The 22,155-nt window shown below is 37.6% G+C and overlaps 1 protein-coding gene across 6 annotated transcripts in view; it reads left to right on the forward strand.

Moving 5' to 3' along the window:
- The window catches only part of LOC6577530 (CUGBP Elav-like family member 2), a 93,555-nt gene extending 80,100 nt beyond the window's left edge, over positions 1–13,455 (forward strand). For all 6 annotated transcript variants that reach the window (XM_044009128.1, XM_044009129.1, XM_044009130.1 and 3 more), the window contains 4 exons: positions 2,400–2,549; positions 11,078–11,640; positions 12,962–13,061; positions 13,131–13,455. In XM_044009128.1, coding sequence (XP_043865063.1) covers positions 2,400–2,549; positions 11,078–11,349 — 422 coding nt within the window. In that variant the 3' untranslated portion in view covers positions 11,350–11,640; positions 12,962–13,061; positions 13,131–13,455. The remainder of the gene's footprint in view (positions 1–2,399; positions 2,550–11,077; positions 11,641–12,961; positions 13,062–13,130) is intronic.
- Positions 13,456–22,155: the final 8,700 nt, after the last annotated feature.

A 22,155-nucleotide genomic window follows, 5' to 3' on the forward strand; every position in this document is an offset into this window, starting at 1 on the left:
TAGCCCTTAGCCATAACATGTTGCATACAATATTTAGCTTACTGTTTGCAGTTTGTCGAACCAATGCTCATGTGCGTCTGTGCTCCGTCAGAGGAGGGGAGGGAAGATCGTCGCAACAACAAGCAATTAAAACAATTTCTTCAATTTCATGGCAAATATGCAAAACTTCTTTGAAGTTAGAGTTACCTTTTAGCTTTTGCCTCTACATATGCCTGTATTTTATTAATTTATTTTTTTGTCAGTTTAATACTCTGTTTTTAGTGGGATAAAGGTGGAATATTGACTTAAGCATTAATATAATTTTTCAAAAAATTCATATCGAAAACTAGTCGAATGAAGCTTATGGTCGCATAGGTTTACCATCAATCCTTGTTTGTGTATTTGTCACTTATGTCGATGTGTAGAAAAATGTTACTATAAATATATAAATTCTACATAAATATAACAATTTATATTTAATCAATGAAAATGTAGAATTAAAATTATACTTATTTATATTAATATTTATATATGTTTCAAGGTAAAAAAACCAATCCAGGCATTACCATATGCTTTGAAAGTCACAGCTTCAACCCAGTCACTGCTTGAATCTTAGTTTCAATATCTCATTTTGAGAAGACACATTTGAGAATTCTACCTTTAGTTGTTATACTAAATATACCAAGGTATATAAATGAAGTCTCGGTCTCAGCCAGAGTATTTAGCAGTCGATTCGTTTTGTTTTGTTCAGCAACATTATTACCTGTGTATTTTTTATGCCACACACACTCGCACACAGAGAAAAGTTGCCAAGACTTTGCTCTTCACATTTCAAGCTGTTAAATTAAAAATGTTGCCAGCTACCTCGCCCCAGCCACCTTGGACAATTGATTGCAACACCTAAGGTGGAGTGCATAAGGTGGGCGTGACAATTGAGCGACGTGGGCTGGTATCTGGGAGGTTCTGTTGCTACTCCTGCAGCACATGGGTAAAAACTTTTGAAATTAAATCTGTAAAATCTCACAAAAGTTTGGCAGTGCGCGTATGTGTGTGTGAGTGGGTGTTTGTATGGTAGTAGCAGTTCAGTTCTTTGAAGAAGTTTTCGTATAATTTTATATGGCATAGAAATAATTTTAACTTGACTGAAAATGCAAAGTTTTTGCCCTCTGTCGCTGGCCATTTCTCTCGCTCTCTCTTTCTCGCCCTCTCGCTGTCTCATACTGTTTTTGGTCTGGCTCTAACTCGATAGTCGCCATGACGAACTGACATCATATTTTGTTATTAGCCAAATTAGTTATCAAATGCACTGGACGCTCATTGTCAACATGCAACGACCACACACACACATACATACATACACACGCGCAGTTGCAAAACTCATTAATAACAACCTGCTGGCAGAGAGAGAGAGAGATAGAGAGAGAGAGAGAGAGGCTGGGAAATAGAAGTATTCGCGCAACTGAAAACCGCAAAATTGCATTGCATGACGGCGGGCGACGCAAAACAACTAAATAACAAACAACAGGCGTCACACATCCACAGCCGCAGCCTCACACACACACACACACACACACACACACACACACGCTCGAGTGTGCATGCCACACATGGCGTATGAGCAACAAATTAAATTTAGATTTATATAGAAAATGCAACATACCCACACAAACATATATACAACTAATTGTAAATATTATTGTGTTTTGTGTTAAATATAATCAAATGTTGCCCTCGCGGCATGTCATGCTCAATGATTAATTACGTCTGGCAGCGGAGAGAGGTTAAATGAACAACTACTGCAGGGCAAAACTAAGTATGATAATAATAATAATAACAATAATAATATGATTAACTACTTAGCTGACATATAAAACGTATTAGACAAATTTGAAAAGTGGATAGCAGAGGTTTTCAGTTAAAATTAAAGTGCAGAGAATAGAGCTGAATGGGTAGAATATAACTAGATTTAAATTTGACAACATAGAGGACAATAGACAGAAGTGAGAAACTTGTCCATCCCAAAATATATTATATCTTTCAAATGGAATGTATTTCAAGCACTAACTTTTACAACAGCTTAATATACAGATCCAACAGGCTGACATTTTGAGTGATATAAACGTTTTATTGGAAACCGCCAGCTAAATCTGGCTAATGCACACTCAAACCCACACACACACACACACACACACACATCTCACTCGACGCACAAAATTTGAAAGCAGCGCGATTTTAATTTCGTTATATAATTTTTGGTTTTCCAAAATGTAATTTACTTTGGGCTGCAGCAGCTGCAGCAGCTAAAGCTACGCTCAGCACGCAACTGATACTGATGTGTCTATCTCTACGTGTATGGATATCCTAAATATATATGTATATGTATATATATTTATATGTGTGTGTGTCTTTTTTTATTGCAGGGTCTGATCCAAATCCATTGGCATCGGCGTATATGTCAACAGCCGCTGGTTTACCGCAATTTGGAAACACCACCGCACTGTCCACCTCACCGTTAGCCAGCGTTGCGCTGAGCGCCGCTGCGGCCGCTGCTGCGGGCAAGCAGATTGAAGGTGAGTAATTGGGGGCTGGGAGCAAGGGGAATGCGGTAGGCGGGGGTAACGGTGGATGGGGAGGGGGAAGGATAGTTGTAATTGGGGAATATGAATTGGGTTCATAGGGGAGTTTGGTTTGAAGCGCTCGCAGCACTCAAATAGAAATGTCTAAACGCCAGGCATTTTGATAAATGCTCTAAAATGTCCGACTGCGGTTCTGTCAGTCAGTCATTCAGTCAGTTGCACAGACAGAGAGACGGATAGTCAGTCGCTCCCTCTGGCATTACATAAAACTAAATGTTGCCGTTTTTGCTGCCATATTTGCCGCTGATGCTACTATTCCTGCTACTGCTGTTGCTGATGCTGCTGGTGTTGCAACATCAAATGCATTAACCCGCTCATCGCTGTCAGCGTCATTCGCATTCGCATCTATTTTGCGGTTTCGCTCGCTGCCTTTGTGCCTGTCATGCACCACGTTTGGTTGTCAATCTACTTAGTTATTTGCTGCTGGATTAATCTTTCATTAGTCTGTATGTGGGTGGAAGTGGGTGTGGGTGACTGGATGTGGATGTGGATAAATGTGTGTGAACTACTGGGTGTACTTTCTGTGTTGTGGTGAGTGAAAAGGCAGCTGTTATGCAACTTGTGTTTCTCTGAATGCAAAGCATACATGTAACGCAGATTTATATGTGCTTTGGCAACAAATATTTATCAGAATGTTATTGAAGTAATAATAAGGAATAGAGAGAAGTTAGAAACAGCTTAATGAAAGTTAAGAAATTCATATTAGATCATGTTAGTTGAATGGTGAAAATAAGTATAAAACTCCTTAACAAATGATATAATATAACACAGCTATACATTTTCTGTATTCATACTATAAGCACATCAAACGGTAATCCTTTCTCAATTTTGCATAAGTATGGAATAGATTTGCTACATTTTATGCAAAATGTCTTGTTGTCTTTGTCTAACCATCAAATGATAAAAATTCCTTTACAAATGAATCCAGAGATTTGCTATTTCGGTCATTTCATCCGACATGAATATTGAGGCCCAAGCAAGCAATTCCATACAATTCTGCAAAAATCAAAGCTGTCTAGATAGGCTGTTTGCATATGCACGAGCAAATAACTTTCAATTGCACAAAATCCAAAAATGAACTTTACATCGAAAGCAACTAGAACAAAAGGAGAGAGAGAGAGAGAGAAAGAGAGAGAGAGAGAGAGAAAGAGAGAGCGAAAAGCCCTATATAACACAACGTCGTCTCCTTTTCTACTTGCCTTGGCTCCATATTTTTTCAATTCACATTTTCGATTGGCAAAAGCAGATTTAAGGCTGTTTGCTGATACAAATCCTTATTCGCTTTTCAACTCCAAAGTGTTGGAGAAAATAGGAAAAATCAATAGGATCAATCAACTTAGACATTTTCCAACTTTCCACACATACACACACACACAGACACACATATACACACACACATGCAGTAATGCGAATTTATATGAACGGCATTTTGCTGCAGCTTAAATTTTTATCAGCTTTTGACACAGTGTAAATATTACACACTTGACACACAATTCCATTAGTCAGACGTGAATGTCGATATCAGAAAATATTGCAATGTGTTCGACACCACCCTCTAAGCATACGTACACACACACACACACACACACATACACGCTCTCTGACACCCACACACAGATCAACTGCAGCGCCAACAGCGAATTGCGCTTTGGCACACATAACATTAAAGTTGCATGTGATATGCGGAAAAGGGGGGAGCTGTGCTGCTAGGGTGGGTATGTGAGTGTGGATAGAAGTAGAATAGTAGGGGCAGTCACTGCTAAGCAGATAGCAAAAACGAAGACGAAGACGATGACGACGCTGATGCTGATGCCGCTGCTAATGCCACTGCTGCTGCTCGGGGAAAATGCAACGGAAAATGTTTTGGCGTTGCACTTTTTGCCATATTTCCGGTTACATAAGCAACAGTCGTCAGAATGTGAGACGTGAGTGAAAGAGACAGAAAAGTGGAGAGAGAGACAGACTGAGTGAGGGCACGAGGGGCAGAGGTCGCTTGGCTTGGCGTCTGGCGGCATTCCCCATGCCAAATAAAATATATACGATGAATATACATATACATATGTATATGTTATATTGATATGTATATGTATGTGGGCTATATGTGTATGTATATATTTTTGCAGTTGACTGACTTTTGTGGATGCCGCCGCCGCCGCTGCCGCTGCCGCTGCGTCTTCATCTCTCTTTCACTGTGTGTGTACGCGTCTGTGTGACTTGTTTGCTTTGCTGACTCATGATGTTGCCCGCAAAATTCCCTCGTGGCCAACAAAAATACACAACAAGCGCAGCACACATACAGAGAGACATGACTGGAGCATCAGTCGTCCACATTCAAACAAATTGCGCATGTTATGCGACATGCGAGCTGCCATGTTTACGCCCCCTGCACATGCTGTCCACCTCATGCCTCATATGACCCCCCTCTATGCTCTCTATACACTTGACTGCATTTTGGACTAAACTACTCGAGCATTATATCTATATATACTTTTTTTTTTTTTTTTTTTTTTGCCCCTGATGCCATAAAGTGGGCAAAAAGTTGGACTTGCGGGGATAATTAGTCTCATATTAGTTTTTCAGCAGGTGGGAAAGCGTTGTCGGTGTGCGCATGTGTGTGTGCGTATCACAAAGCGGAAATTAATCGAGTTAAAGTTTAGTTTTGGGCTATTGATTTAGCATTATCTATTATTGATTAGATATGGGAAAACTTTTAGGGTTTATATTTGTATATTGTTATTAATATCTTTATGATGTACACAAAGGCAAAGAAATTGTTGTAGACTAATATATTTAGTATGTAGGCGAAGCTTCAATTGATGAAGGACACTCAGAATTTATGAAATTTGAAAGAAAACCTTTTACTAAAATTTGTGCTCTTGAGATTTTTGTAATGCTATAATTCATGTATTTCAAATTTCTTTCTGGTGAGTCCTGAGAGAGATTCTTAGTCACCATTCAAATAGAAGAGCTTAGCTTAAATACAAATTTACCGACTTTAAAAGGATATTAAGATTGAGTTTTGTTTTGCATATGATTCATTAGCTTGAGGTAACAAATTTACAAATTTACACAGAACTATGCTCCTACTTTTGATCATTTTCTCCATTGCCCTGCATTAAATAATATAATTAATATATATATAATATATTAAATATATCTCGCGCAAATCGCCTGTCATTAGCCCAAGCATATTTTCATTGCTTATCTTGTTCATCCAGTTTCTTACGTATGCTACGTTATGATTGTTTCTCTCCTTCTGCTTTGCTATCCTTACTTTATCGTTTGCATGCTTCTAATTTGTATCTCTTGAATTATTCACGCTCGCCTTATTCTCTATAGAGTTAAGCAGCTTGTTAACTGCTGCATGTAATATAACGTCGCGTCTTTGGCTTAAAAATGCAGTTGGTTCGGTATCATTATCATTACGTTGGGCACAATATTCCCCAATGCAGCTCGCTGCAAGCCGCAGAAAAACCCGCTACAAAATATAGAATAAAAAAAGACCCTTTTATATATGTAACAAATTTTGCCACAGCAGTTTTTCTTCTTCTCCTTTTTACCCACAGACACAAATAAACTTCCTGTTTTGTTTTTGTTGTGTTGTGTTGGGTGTGAATGTGTATGTGTGTGTGTGTGTGGCAGTGTGTGGCGGTAGTTTTATGTGTGTGCGAAAAACGATTTCCTATATTGCATTTTCCTCTTCCGCTGAGCAAAGATGCCGCATCCGTTACGAGTTCTTGTCTCCATGTCTACTCCAGCTTGTGCTTCCTATTGATGCACACACAGTCACACACTAGATATATGAACATATATATGGAGTATATATATCTTTATGCCCCCGCTTTCTACTGCTAACATGTTTGCTAACAAGCAGAAGGCCAAGAATTTTTGCCATTTTCTTCTTTTTTTTGCCAATTTTTTTTTTTTTTTTTTTTTTTTGCCCGCGTTTCAATTCGGCTCTCAAGGGCATGGCCCAGCCAAATGGAATTTATATGGCAACATAACATCTGGCTTGCATACAGTTTTATTGATTTTATTGCCACACACACACACAGACACAATGTTGCTCCAGATCCTAGAAGATTCAAGTGGGATTCAATTCGTTGAAAATATTGTCACTTAGATAATTATAATTAAATTTATCTGTATGAAATATGTACAAATTTTCATGTTTTCTTATGTGAAATGAAAAGCTAAAGAGCGAGATTGCCTTGTTAAAGTGAAGAATTTTAAAATATTAAAAGGAGAGTTCTTGCAAAAGTAACAAAAGAGATCTTGCTTGATCTACCTTGGTTTCTATTTTTTCAATTTTTTATTTAAAATTTTTTAATACATAGTATTTCTGTGTATATTTCTCTCAGTGTACATTTTAGCTTGTTCACTATGTTCTATGCTTCTATGCCTATGCTCATAATCGCTCACTGTGTGGCATTCGACTGGACAATCCGCAGTTACAGTCAAGCTTGTCGCAAATCTTTCGTATCCTCTCTCTCTCTGTCTCTGTCTCTCCTGCTTCCTCTCACAGTTTATGTGGTGTGTGTGTGTGTGTGAGCCGTGGATGCCTGCACTTGCTTATTTTATATTCCAACTTCCGGATTATGCACATGACTTTAAGCCGCCTGCATCCGTTTGGGGGTTTGTCTTGCTGCTGCCATCTTTTACGCTCTCACCCCCGCTTGGCGCCCTCCTCTGTCAGTGTCATATTCGGCTGTCTCTTGCAACGGCCTCGCATTTAAAGCATATTTATTTACTACATACACTAGCTGTACCTACTACCCACTGCTTTAGCCGGTTAGTTGCAGTATTTTATTTTATTTTGTATTTTCTTATTTTTATTTCTCTCACATCCTTTTGCACGCTTCCTGCTTAATTTTGCGCCTGTCGTCTGCGCCTGTCTACATGCTTATAACTTGTTTCCTGTTGTTGTTACTCCGTTACTGTTGCTTCTTCTGCCCGTGCCCGTGCTGCTTCCCCTTCTGCTATTCTTTTTTGTTGCCGCTACTCGTGCTGCTGCTGCTGCTGCTGCTTATGCTCATGTCGTCATTTGATAAATTCCACATGCTGAGAATTTATCTGCCCCCAGACATTGTTGTGCCACCCGCAGCTGCAGTTGCCGTCTCCACACACAGATTGCACAAATCTGCAGCATTTATTTATGTACTTTTTTTTCTTGTCTAGCCTTAACTTCGATTTCAGATTTCTCCAACTATGAAAAATGTTGGAAAAATCTTTTTGCTATTGTTGTTGCCAGAGCTGCTTAAAAAAGGCAAAGAGAAATCGTTTAAAGACGTTAGGGTTAGGTTGTTGCAAACAAGCAGTTAGATGCGAGAAAATATATAGTAGTAACAGCTAAAATGATTATTGATTACTTTATAAACAAAACCTTGAAGCCCTTGATGTGTCATAAAATATTCTACCTAAGATAAATTGAGCTAAAGCTGATCTATAAATTCAGTAAATCCAAGTGCAGAAATTTCAGTTAAATAATATTAAAACCTTAAAATTTGGCCAAAAATTCCACATAAAATTGAAATTTCTCTGGATTCCGCAGTTTTCCTTGCGCTCGCAAAATATGCTATAAAAAGTTAATTTTATATCTTTCTCAGTACATTGACAATTGCCACGCTCTAACTTTTGTCGTCTTCGTCGTCGTCGTCCTAGCGACAAATTGAAGCTTTTGCTAATTATGTATTTGTGCTCTGCTTTCGGTGCTGTGGATTTTCTTTTTTATTGTATCATTCCACTTGAGACTCACACGTGGCACTTTATTCAATGAGGAGCAAGCGGAACATTTTTAAGCATTACTTAGCACTCTTTAATTAACTAACAACAAAAGCCAAGTCAGTGTGTATCAAATTAATTGCAGAGTCTATGCAAAATGGCAAAGCAATAGAACACACACACACACACACACATGCACACGCTCACAGACAAGCCAAGTCAATTAATGCATATAGAGAAGCATTTGCATGGGCATATCTGCAGGCCATATATTGGGAACAATGAACAAATCCTCGCTCCCCCTCCCTCCTATCCTATACACATGCACAGTAGGAGGGGGTTGGGGCGAGTGTGAACGCCTCTTAATTTGTGCTTTCATTTTATAATCGCATCAGTCACTCACTTGAGCTGTGGCTCGTCAGCAGGCGGCCGTAAGCCAAGTCCTTTGATTTGTGCCTGGAAATTCAATCAAACTAAACGGAGTGGGCATTCGGGCGTTGGCTGTTTGGGCGTGTAGGCGTGCGGGTGTTTGGGGTGTGGCACGTAGTGCTTGGCATGTACATGATGCACTGCGACTCGCGACAAAGATGACAAAAGATGTATCTATGTTATTAATAGTGCTGCTGGCAAACGATGATGAAGTTGACAAGCTCAACAGTAACAACAACAACAACAACAACAATAACAGCAACAACAATAGCAACGGCAACGAAAGCAGCTAGGATGGAGGACTCATACAAAGTTATTTGATTACAATGCGCCATGCACTATGGGCATTGTGGGCGTGGCACATGCATCAAGTCGGCATGTACATAAATTGCAAATTGTTGTTGTTGTTGTAGCTGTTGTTATTATCCTAGGCCATGCATTTATGATAGCGTTGATGTGCAGGCTTTACAGATTAATTACGTATACGACACGGGTGCCGAATGGGGTAGAGGTAATGCCTAAGTCTACAATAGCACAAAGCCAGCTAAAGAAATTTTCAATAGCAATTGTTTAAAGATTTAAATTAAGACGTTTACCATAATTGAGAGAGATGGATAGATGTTAAACGAGAAGCTTATGGTAATACTTTAATAATTAAATGATAGGTATAACATATAATAATTACAAATTCATAATATTGAAAGTAATCCACAAATGCAAAGATTTGATTATATACTGAAATTTTGACAAAACATGTTAAATGAGGAGATTATGGCTAACATTTAATAATTAAATGTTAGGATTATAGTGAAAGATAATTATTTATAGATGGCATGTTCATTATATTAAAAGGTAGACGCGAAAGCAAATAAAATTTAATTTCCTTTATTATTTATTTCTGTTTCTGCGCAAAATTACCAAAATCTATAATACTTAAGGGAATTTTTATGGAGTGAGAATTCATTTATATTATCTAAGCATATCTTGCAGAAGCGAAAGATATGTTTTATTTTGGTTTACAACTTTATTTGGAATTTCTATCCTGTTTAAGTATACCCAAACATCGATTATATCCATTTTTCGATACTTAATTAATATTGGAAATTTTAAGAAAATCGCAGTAAAATTTTTATGAAATTTAGCTAATCTTAGTTTTTTTTTCTATATATGAAAAGTTGTAATATGAAGTATATGAAGTTGGTTAGTAAGGTTAATAATATATATGCTTATATAAGTCATACATCTTCAAAAGTCATTGCCGATCTTAACTGCAGCTTCTTAACAAATTGTTTGGCTATTAGCAGAAGTAATGCGCCCTGGCAAATTGACAGACCGCAAAATGTCAACTGCCAACTGCTACTTAGAGCGTCATTAAAAGCAGCTCGAAAGTGAAAACCTAATGGCAGCACCTACAACAACAACAACAACAACACAAACAACAAGGAGTCTTTCTACTGCTACTGCATTTACGGGCTGCTGTCTGGATGGCTGGCTGGCTGCTGCGGACATTGACAGTAATTTGCACGAAAAGTGCAAACCGCAGCAGGACGAAGCCGTTGACGAGAGCGCAGCTGTTAATATGCGATTCCAGCGACAGTTGGCGGCACGTGCTGCTAAACAAAATGTGACACGCCTCCACACCCACACACACACACCAACACACACACACACTCACTCACATACTCACTCTCACACAGCCGAGCACTTGGGCGCATCATTTCCGCATCCGCTTTGGCAATCAGCCTCTCGTGCGCCGGCTGCCCTTCGTACCGGTCTCGTCTTGCCCACTGAGTACATATAATTTTAGCTTTTGTCTGCTCAAATTTCAGCTCATTTGAGCATCTGTCATTATGCCAGAACTTTACGTGTGTGTCTGTGTGTGTGTGTGTGTAAAAGGAGAGGACTAGCATGTGTGTGTGTGTGCGTGTGTGTGGACAGTCAGACGTGTGTGTAAGGTAAATTAATTGCTCATTGCAAAGATAAGACCCTGAGATGAAGACCCCTAAAAACGACTGCTGATTGAACCAGTGGACAAGAGATGAAATGACCTTAAGTAGGGGCTAGATAAAGTGCCAAATTAGAGGTGCCTGATGGCAGGCAGTTATAGCATTCATATTTGTGTGTGCTTACTCATGTGTATTAAGAGTTTACTTTGCAGAAAACTTGTAATGAGAAAATATTAAAATATATAAAATTTTGAATGGGATAAAAAAGGAGGATTTTTCGTAATACTTATTATGTTTGAAGGCAAAAGTTATAAAATATTTAAATTTTCATTTGCTCATTGCCTTTATGCTTTATCCTTCTTACAGGTCCTGAAGGCTGCAATCTGTTTATCTATCACTTGCCACAGGAGTTTACCGACACCGATTTGGCTTCAACTTTCTTGCCATTTGGGAACGTTATCTCGGCAAAGGTGTTCATTGATAAGCAGACGAGTCTCTCGAAATGTTTCGGTTTCGTTTCCTTCGATAATCCGGAGTCGGCACAGATGGCCATTAAGTCAATGAACGGCTTTCAGGTGGGCACGAAGCGTTTGAAGGTGCAATTGAAGAAGCCCAAGGATGCATCCAAACCGTACTAGGACGAAGAAAAGCGGGAGCGCTTCAATGAGAACAGAGAGGAAGATTAGAAAGAGAGAGTGTGGGAGAGTAATAGAAAAACTAAAATGGAGAAGAATCCAGCTGCAGGAACCAACTTAACAAACTTATACTAACAACAACAACTATAGATAAAAGAGCAACAATAAGAAATGTTTACCCTTGAAAAAATATACCAGCTCGAACTAAATTGTCAAATGGAGTAGTCCAATGAAGAGTTACCCGTGTGGAGCGCGCGCGTTTAAAGTAATCAACAAAGTCAAGAACCCTACGTTGTACGTATACCCTATGAAAAATCTAAAAAAAAAATATATATATACATAAAAAAATAATCAATTGAAAAAAGACATGAATTTGTGCCAAAAAAAAGAGACAGCAAATATATATTTTGCACGTTAAATGTTGAAGTCAAACAAAACAAGAAAACCTACTACATCTATAGATACCCTATAATTTTAGTGCCTTAATTTAGCGTTTAGTTTTGTCGAAACACTTTCTGTTTGTTACGCTTTGAAGTTATTTTCGCAACAAATTTAACGACACAATTCAATATCTATATTTTTTAAGCTGTTGTCGCACAGTTAAAACATATTTTAACAATTAATTTTTTTGTACACTCTTTTTTTCTATTTCGAAAATATGACACACATATATATTTAATCTGTTTCAACTGTTAGCTTTTAAGTTAAAAAAAAAAAAAAAAAAAAAAAAAAAAAAAAAAAAAAACCTCTAAATTTAAATCAATTTTGAACAATTCACACTTGTCTCTGTTTCATTTGTTCATCTCATGATGTTGCAAGTCACAAGTTGTTTTGAATGTTTGTTGAATATCTGAAGTTCTCAACTAAACATTATTATATATACACTATATAAAATATATATTAATATATTGGTTACTTTTTGTTAAATGGATTATCTTTTTATATGCAAATGCGTATATGAATATTTTAGTTTTTAATGCCAAACTGAATTGTTAAAACAAACAAAATTATCCAACATTTTTTATTTGTACTGAATGGAAAAAAACAATGTTTTTGTTATACTTAATTATCCTTACTCAATCATTTATTATTATATATTTCGTTTAGCTTTAATTTTTATTTACTGAGCTACAAAATTGTTTAGTGTTGCTGTGAGAGAATAAAAAATACAATATATAAATATATATATATTTTTTTTTTTATAATTTCAGCAAATAAAATATTTTTTTTGGAACTCGTTTTATTTTTATTCACTTATTATTAAAGTAAACCCACTTTTATTTAAATCAGTGTAGTTTTTCTGTACTCATCTAAAAATGTTTCCATTTTCATCTTGTTTAGATTTTTTTAGATTTATATATTTTGCATTAGTTTATGTAGAGCAAAGTTTTGTTTATGTAAAATATTTACACACACTCTACACACACATACACTGCACACTCACATATGTATACACATAACACATTCTTATTTAAATATACAAATAAAGTTTTGTTTTCTGTTTCAAAATGCACATGAACGCAATTTGGTGTCTTTATTTATTTATTCATCTGCTTGAAATCATTTTAAAATTTTTGCTGCTCTTATTAATTTTTTTTTTCTCTATTCTATTCAGAATCTAAGTAAACGTTTCTTCGAGTTGCCCTAGAATATGTCTAATTTCAACCAAATTATTTCGAAGGCCAAGTAAAGTGATGCTGCTAACGAGTCAAAAGGTGAGCGACTTTCAAAAACTAATTTATATATATATTTAAATTTTCTATATAATTCTTTTTTGCTTTCAGTTGTTTGCCGTCGTTCTGTATAGCACTTTGGTCCCATTTATATTGTACATACTATGCTGCCCATCAAATTGCTGTCATACATAGAAATTCGCAACAAGTGTAAATTTTTATAGCCTTGTATACATAAACTGTTTGTAAAAAAAAAACAAAAACAAAAAACAAAAAAAAACACAAAGTATCACACACACACACACAAAAACGACAAAAAAAAAAGTTGAACAATGAGCATGAAAAACACATTTAGACAACACCTTATATAGAGGATAATTGTAAGATAGCGCAGCATTATGCCATTTTAATAAAGCTTGCAAAGCAAAAACTTTTATTATATATATTTAAATAAACAAAAAAGAAGGAAAAAAAAAAAAAGAAAAAAAAACGAGAAAAAGAATACAGAAAAGACGTGACGTGAAAAATAATATAAATCTAGCATAAATTGTGTGTTTTTATGATTTGTTTAAAATTTTGTAACAATACAGAAAAAAAAGCATTGACAAATCAAAGTTTTGGAATAACAATTGGGCAGAGTTGCCATTCCATTCGCATTAGAGCTGCCATCTAATCACCTGGCAAGCTTTAAAGCCAATTGAGTCACTGAAATAATATTCGGGCTTCTTAGGTAGCATACTATTATTTCTATGACGTATATTTACATATATTGCTGCAATATTTATTTACCTAATTTATTTCATCAAGTATTGTAGTAATTATTTAATTATATATATTATATAGTAAGCTATAGGTGTAACTCTAACTGTGTGCATTTTATGTAACCATCTGAATGTGGCTTTTAATTAAAAAAAAAAAAAATATGCTTTTTTTCAGTGACATTTGAAACGCATATAAATTGTAATTAAAGATTAAGCGTTTTTGTCGATGTGTAATTAATTGTAATTAACTAGAAATTGTAAGTGTAATTTTTTAGAGAAACAAAGCAAGGCTGTGTGTGTTCTAATTGATTAAATTTAAGTCTATAAAAGTATGTGCGCAAAATAAAACAACAACAAAAACAAATAATAATTATAATATTAATGATTTGCTGACTTCGATTTAAGCAAAAAAAATCGAAAGCGAGAACGTAAAAATCTAGTGATAAAACGCAGTTAGCTAAGTGGATAAATATAAGTATATATATATAGATGTATATATGCATTATTGTATATTGGTGTATAAAACAAACACTCACACACACACACACATCTCACAACTAAAATCAATAAAAAGGTGTCATGAATTTTTTATATTAAATACTAAAAAAAAAAAAAAAAAAAAAGAACTTGAATTATTTTCTAGCTGAATTGGTTTGCTAGCAGATAAACCTAGATTTGGCAGCTGCTTACGCTAGTCTAGCGCAATTTATCAAATTCTTTGGTTAGTTGCAAAACTTTTTAGCTAACTTTAGCATTGCCAAAAAACATACACGTATTTTGTATGTGTGTGTGTGTCTACATAATGTTGACGAGCAACTAAGGAAAACTTCAACAATAAACGAAATATTTTGCTAAACTTGCGATTTGCATATGAAAAAGTTTATGCCAATTGTAGACGTAGGCGAGGGAGAAGGTGTCTATATGCAGTGGGAGTTACGAGGCGTATATTGCCCGACGACGGCAACATGTAAACAAATTTACCAACTACGTGACGCAGCAGTGCCCCAAGAAATGCCAACGAATTGAGATCCATCTGCATGCAGCATCCATCCATTCACTTGCCGTCTACAGCTCTGGTTGGATTTGTGTGTGTGTGCGCGTGTGGGCCAGACGTCTCCACCGTCGTTGCATAATCCAAATCCAAAGTCGAATCTTAACGCAAGATTTATTTCCATTTAAATCATGCGTGGAAAAGTTTGCTGCTGCTGCTGCTGTTGTTGGCAGCAAAAGGCAAAAATCTAACGTATGAGGGCCTTGGGAGTTGCCACTCACAGATAGAATTGCAGCAAGGGGGGGCATAGAGGCACAGCACACGGTATTAATTTTGTTTTGGCATATTCAAATATTTTGGCTTTTGACTACGACAAAAGTTTTTGGTATTTTTGCCATGCTTAGTTCAACAACAACAACAGAGGTACCCGAAGGACTTGTTCTTATCCTGTCAAATGATTTATTTTTTCGGCTTCAGATGAGCGTTAAATCCACATAAGATAAAACCGATGAAGAAGCAGAACTATTGAATCATGGTGAGCAGACAAAAATTCAAGTTGATTTTTTTCCTCAGACGAAAGCCGAAAAACCCTTGCTGGTGCTTGTATGCCAATCGCTGTGTATCGAATATTCGAACATTGTAAGTGACAGGCTTGGCTGATATTTTATTTATTGATAGAAATTAATTTTATATGCTGGTGAGTAAGATTTTATGGGAATTTTCGGGATTTGTTTTCGTAAAATTTAAGTTTACTTGGACGGCAAAACATAATGACCTGTTCAATCGTGGAATAACCAATTATAGTACAACTGATCGGGTTTGGTTTTAATTTAACAATGACTTTGCTCTGTTCACAGTATGTGAAGACAGTAAGTGAACGAGCACCTTCAGAGCGATATTCCTGCCATAGCGATGAGCACTAATCGAGCTTGTCTATTGAGTCACCTGCCGAGCTTAAGCTGCCATGGAAGACGTAGGGGTAGTTGCTGGACAGAGAGCAGAGTTTTAAACATAGCTGATGAATTTCCCACAGCTAGTTTGAAGTCAAAGTCTACGCCTCAACAATTGTCGTATTTAACATGTGTATTTAAAATCTGTCCATTAAATGTGGTAAGTGTAATAGACGAGGCATACTTATGCCTAAAGAGAGAGAAACCATTAATTTCATACTCCAGTTTATATGAAATTCAACTGCATATTCAATCACATTTCACATTATGCCAAAAGTCCAATTGAATTTTCAAATTCTTTCTCTTTTCCTGGAGCGGCTCGCTTAATAGCAATTTGGCTATCAGCAGCAGCCGAGCACGGGCATCTGTGGCCAATAGTGGTCATAAACGTAAATTCGCGGCATAGGGTTCAATAGGTCTTGATGCCACTCAAACTGCCCTCTATCCCGTCTACTCTAACTGTTATCATGCCCTGGCTCCACTCGGTGCTCTGTTTGCCGTGCATGTGCTGGGCGCTAAGCAGATTAGCAAAGTTTGTAATTACGTTGGTAATTGATTAGGTTCGAACAACAAACTGCTAATAAGATTATTGCAGTCGAGAGCAAACCGAGCTGAAAAAACAACTTCAGCCCAGAACAGACTCCCAATCAAATAGAGCAACAACGATAACAACAACAACAACAACTACAACAACAACAATAGCAACAAACCCAAAAACCGAACCAGCAACAAAATTCGAAGCGATTTGTGGCACAAGTTTTGCATCGAGCATCCTTTTCTCTCTCTCACTCTCTCTCTCTCTCTCTCTCTCTTTTACTCACTCGCTCTGACTCGTTCCCACGCTTGTTTGCACAATTTGCGGCTGCAGAGGAGGGGGTGTGGTGGGGCTCTGGGCTTGGGGTAAGCTCACGCAAGCCGGAAGAACAACAATCGACCGCCGAAATAACAATGGCTTTGGCGCGTTTGCCCGTTTTGGCATTGGGCGTATTGTTAATGGCATTGCATGCAAACACACACACACAAACACGCATACATACATACCGAGAGAGATATATACACACACAAGACAAACAATTTAGTGGCATTGCAACGTGGGCAAACAATCAGCGCTACGTCTGAGGCACACTTGCCACCCATTGGCTGAGGTTGAAGATGGGGCCAGTGTCCAGTGTGGTGTTTCTTTGCCCGCCAAGCGGAAGCGGAAGTGCATGACCAGCTGCAAGGCTATACGAGTGTGTGTATGTGTGTGTGTGTGTGCGTGAGATAAATGCCTGCCACGGCGCAATGCAAAACCGCAAGGATATCAGTCGTTGTCATTGTCGGCAGTGCGGGGCTCCGCTCAGCTCGGCTGCCGATCGGCTTTCAGTTGCTGATTAAAATCGAGGCCCATTGGCTGCATGTCCTGCCAGCAAGCGAAGCCATCGATCACACTCAAAATGATGCTCAAATAACCCACACCCGCACACACACACTCACGCACACCCACACACCCATGCACAGAGTGAATTTGATTTTGAGCGGCAGCAGAGCACAAAGAGAGCAGCAGCAGATGGGGGTACAAAAAAAAAAAAAAAAAAATTAAAATGAAAAGGATGCAAACCGTTTGGGAATGGCTGCAATTTTGCACGTGAACACGCTCGTCCTTCGCTTTCGGGCTTGTCCCGCTGCGCTATGCTGCCATATCACTTCCAGTTCACTTGACGTATATGCAGCAGCATGTTCGGCTGGGCGGGGGGCTGGCCAGGGCGTGGCAGCATCGGCTCGCATTGCCCGCTATTTTCGCTTCGCTGCCAGCGTTCAGCTGCAGCTCGTGAGTTTTTAGCTTTTCCTTTCCTTTTTTTCAGTTTTCTTTTTGTTGCCGTTGCTGGCCCGCTCAATTCCAAATGCATTGCCAATCCCAAATGCTTCATTCTGTGATGGGTATGGACTGTCAATATTCCCGTTCCTGTATATACCTCAACTGGCGGTTGTTGCTGTTGTTTTTGTTGTTGGCGCAGTCAGTGTTGGGCAAATCTCGACAGCTAACCCAGTTTTGCGCTTTTTACGGTTGAGCTGCTTCCTACAGTGGGAGACAAACACACAAAATTGTTATGTGGCTTCCGTGCTGCTCTTATGAGTGGCATTTCGTGTTGCCAGTTTTTGAAATCTGTTACCTGTGGCTACGGCAAATATTGTTAATATTGCATATTGATTCGGATAAATGCACTTGGGCGCCGCTGTCGGAAAAAAGCTCACCGATTGCCTGAATAACGGGAGAAATGGCTAAAAAATTTATGTATTTATTGAAAATTTATATAGTAAATAGAAAAGTGTAATTAAAGCAAGAGAAATTGACATGAAGCTTAAGAATAATTTTAAAATTTGATTTTCAAAGGCTTTTACATAGAATTCTCCAGGCATCTCTACTCATATTGACTGCTCGTCTTCAGGCTCGCCATCCTTCACTTTATCAATTTATGTTGAATATTTACTATTATGATTTCAGCTGGAATTCATTTCATTGAAAATAATACGTAGAATAGATAAGCGAGCTACAGGAATTCAGACTCCTTGGTTTTAAAATCTAGGTTTTAAAATCTAGACCTAGGCAAGCTCAAGATTTATTTGGTAATCGACTTCAACTCATATAGAAACATGATCCAAAAAGACTGCCCCTAGTCAGCCTTACTCAACTTTTGCATCCACCTGAGATCACACCTAAGATAGCCAATCAAACCACCAAATTGGACAAATTTGCCAAGCTCCGGCGCTGGGCGCAAATTATGTTTATCTAAATCACATCCGTCCAAGCCAGGCCAATCAAATTTAAATTATGTGAAGACCACAGCAGCACTCTACTTCCTCCACCGTTCAGCTTTCCCGTCTGACTTTGGCCAAAGACCTTTGGTGTTTTCCAATACTGCTTTCGCGCTGCCCGCATTTCCTGTTTAAATTTTTCAAACAAATTTTATTTGCTTTTTGCGGTAAAACTTATTTTGTTGGCCTTATTGCCGATTACGCACAAATAAAAAGTAACAGAAAAACAGCAAAACAGAAAAATAAGGTAGAGCGTTGAGAACAATAATGTGGAAAAACAAAAACAAAAACATTACGAGCAGCCGTCACGCAGCGGAAAAGTCTTGCGGTAAATACTTGCCTCTGATAACGCCGAAAACTTTGTCCCAATTTCAAGTATCTCATTTCGAATTTTATTTTCTTTTCTTGTTTTCGCAGTTGGATGAGTAGGGGGGGAAAACAAATTGGGAAAAACAAGTATGGAATTTAATTTGTCATCGTGTTTCATTCGGTTTGGCGTGCAGCCATTAAATTGCACCACAGGAATTTGCATTTCATTCACAATTCATTGACGACAATGTTGCCAAATTGCCAGCATAACGAATTGTAAATTGTGAATGGGAGATCAAATCAAATCCATGTCACAAATACAACTAAAAACTGCATTTTATGCCAGCCTGGCCGACACATGCTGAAAAACTCAATTAAAATGGACTTAGTTTAATTTTGCAGCATGCCAAGCGCATATCAAAAAATTTTACACTTACTCAAATCAAGCAACACACTCATACGGACTCCTTTTGATTAAAAAATATTTAGAGAAATGCAAATGGAAAAAATAGTGCTAAATCGAAGTTTAAATACACTTCAAAAATAAATTTCTTGTGTGAAAATGAAGAATTATTAAAATAGAAATAAAATTACTGGAAATATTAATTTCACATATTTTATTTAAAATTAACTTAATATTATTTTTATTTAATTATTAAGAAAATTATTTAATTATTATCACAAATAATGTTAAATAAATTTCTAAAATTATTTTATTATTTAAAAAAATACATATATAAATATTTTATGTTTTATGGCAGTACAATTATATTTGCTAATCGTAATTAAGATTCTGCATATTAACTGAATGTAAAATTACAATTTAACAATTTGTTAAAGAAAGTTAATTTACAGTTCCATAATCTATCACATAACTATGCTACCTACTTGAAGCGGCTTCTTCGAGCTGTCTCTGCTGCCTTTATATTAAATGCATTTATCTTTTTCATAGCCATATCAAAACGTATGTGTATGTGTGTGTGTGAGTGCATGAATTTACAGATGAGCGTCCTGGCCAAATGTGCCACAAAATAGAGACAACTAAGAGACAACTTACTAACAACATACACACACACACATGTGCACACTCACACACACCTTCAACGTATTTGAGCTCAAAGCTGTGGTCCTCGTACCGAACACTTTTTGGGCATCCCAGAGTTGAGCTTAAAATGTTGCCCATATTCTCAGCGTCTGTTTGCCTGACGTTCTGACATTTTTGCGGTTCTGTGGTCTCCTTTCTCAGAGTTGTTAAGAAATCAACTTTGCTGGCTTTTGCGGCTGGGCGCACATTTGGCTGTCCTCTGAGTGTGAGCGTGTGTGTGAGTGTGTGTGTGTGGGTGTGTGTGGAATTGTGAGAGCTTAAAAACTAAATTTTGCTACTAATTGGCGCACTTTTGTTTAGCACAAAACTCATACACATACACATACACACACATTGATAATTTGTCTCGGCACAAAAGTCTTTCATATGTCTAACAAGCTCAGCAATTAGCTTTGCCACTGTCCCTTTAAATTTACCAAATGCTGGACAAAATGAAAATACAAAAAATGAATATGTGGCCGGACTTATTAAGTTAAAAGCGTTAGGGACTTTTTTTTTTTTGAGCTTCCAAAGATATATAAATATGAATTAGTTGTTGAGCGTGAATCTTAAAGCGATTTGGAAAATATATAATATATATATTATAATATAAGCAAAAATCCTTTTTAGATTGATATATAGATATTTCCAAATTAGATAGCCTGTTGGTTAAGACAAAATTGTTTTTAGACGTCTTTATAATTTTATATATATAAGAATTAATTCTTAGGCTGAATTTCTTAAGTTTAAATTAAATGAGTCCAGATCCACTTATTTATATCTCTCTGTTATTCTCTCTCTCTCTCTCTCTCTCTCTCTCTCTCTTTCTGCATTTATTTTTTTCTCTCTATAACTGTCTCTCTCTCTCTCTATCTTTGGCTTTCTCTCTCTCTGCCTTCCTATCTCTGTCTGTCTCTCTATCGTTGCCTTTCTCTCTTTTACCATAAATCCAACCCAGCTAATTCGTATTAAAGCATATTTATAGCCAGTAGCTGCCAATCAATATACGTGTATATATAAATATATATATATAAGTATATAAGCCTCGCCGACATTTTCAAAACCCTTTTGTTGTTGTTGTTAGCCAGCTGCGGGCTCATGGCCTAAATCAAGTGTACTGATTTGTGCCAGCTAGACTATTAAATTTATGACGTAAGTAAATTGAATTTTAAATTTGAGTATGACAAATGCGTTCCACGCACACGTGCTAACCTGCACAGGAGTTGTCAGTGAGGGGGGCGTGGGGCACAGGGGTGGGGACCGTGGCAGGGGCTGCATAGAAATTGCCTATGCGCGCACAAAAGTCATAAGTCGGCAGTGGAAAAGGCAGCGGCAGCAGCAGCAGCAGCAGCGGCGCAAAAAATTGCCAACAATAAACGTGACTCGAGCGGCATATGTATGGCCAAAATGTGGATGTGTGGGTGTGTGTGACACGCCCTTTACACCGTGAAAGTGTTGACGCAATGACTAACTGAAACAGCCAGGCTGGCGAACAGACGGACGGACGGACGAACAGACAGACAGACGCACTGACTGATTGAGTGAATTTGAGATTGAATGACAGGCAAAGGCGGACAGAGGGTGGGTATGCAGGCTTTATGCGGGTGGGTGGGGCCGGTTAGATCTATGTAGCTGGCAGCAAATCAAAATCAGCACAAACTGTAATAGAAACGGCAAATACGTGCGCAGCAGCAGCAACAACAACAACAACTGTAGCAACTGTGAGGCAAAACTCAAATTTGTGCGACAGTAAATTTAACGGAAAGTGCCTCATCAACACCCGGCCATATAGCGGGGGGCATGGCAGATGGCACCGCCTCTCTGTCTCTTTTTTTTTTTTTTTTTTTTTGAATTTTTTGACTTTGCCCAAAGCTGATGTAACAAATTGTCGCGTTCTTTTGCCAGCCTGCTCAATTATGGTGAAAATCAAATTGCAAAAAGATTTTCTATTAGAGAGCAAACAACATGCTAAACAACAAAGCGAAAGGGGGTGGTGCAGTGGGCGGTTGGTGTAAAATTTGAATTTAAAAATTCAGCACACGTTTTTCGTTGTCGATTTTCAGTTTGCTTTTTGGTTTTTCTTTTGTTTTGTTGGCCAATGGCGTCAAATGTAGCGTTAACTTGGCGTCTCTGACAAATCAGAGAAAATCTGAAAATCAAATTACCAAAAACATACACCTCCCACAGGAGTGCTGGCTGCCGGGGCTGCGACAAGACAAATAAAAAGAAACGAACAGAAATCCAC

Source organism: Drosophila mojavensis, unplaced genomic scaffold, assembly GCF_018153725.1.
Source record: "Drosophila mojavensis isolate 15081-1352.22 unplaced genomic scaffold, ASM1815372v1 contig_36, whole genome shotgun sequence".
Lineage (NCBI taxonomy): Eukaryota > Metazoa > Arthropoda > Insecta > Diptera > Drosophilidae > Drosophila > Drosophila mojavensis.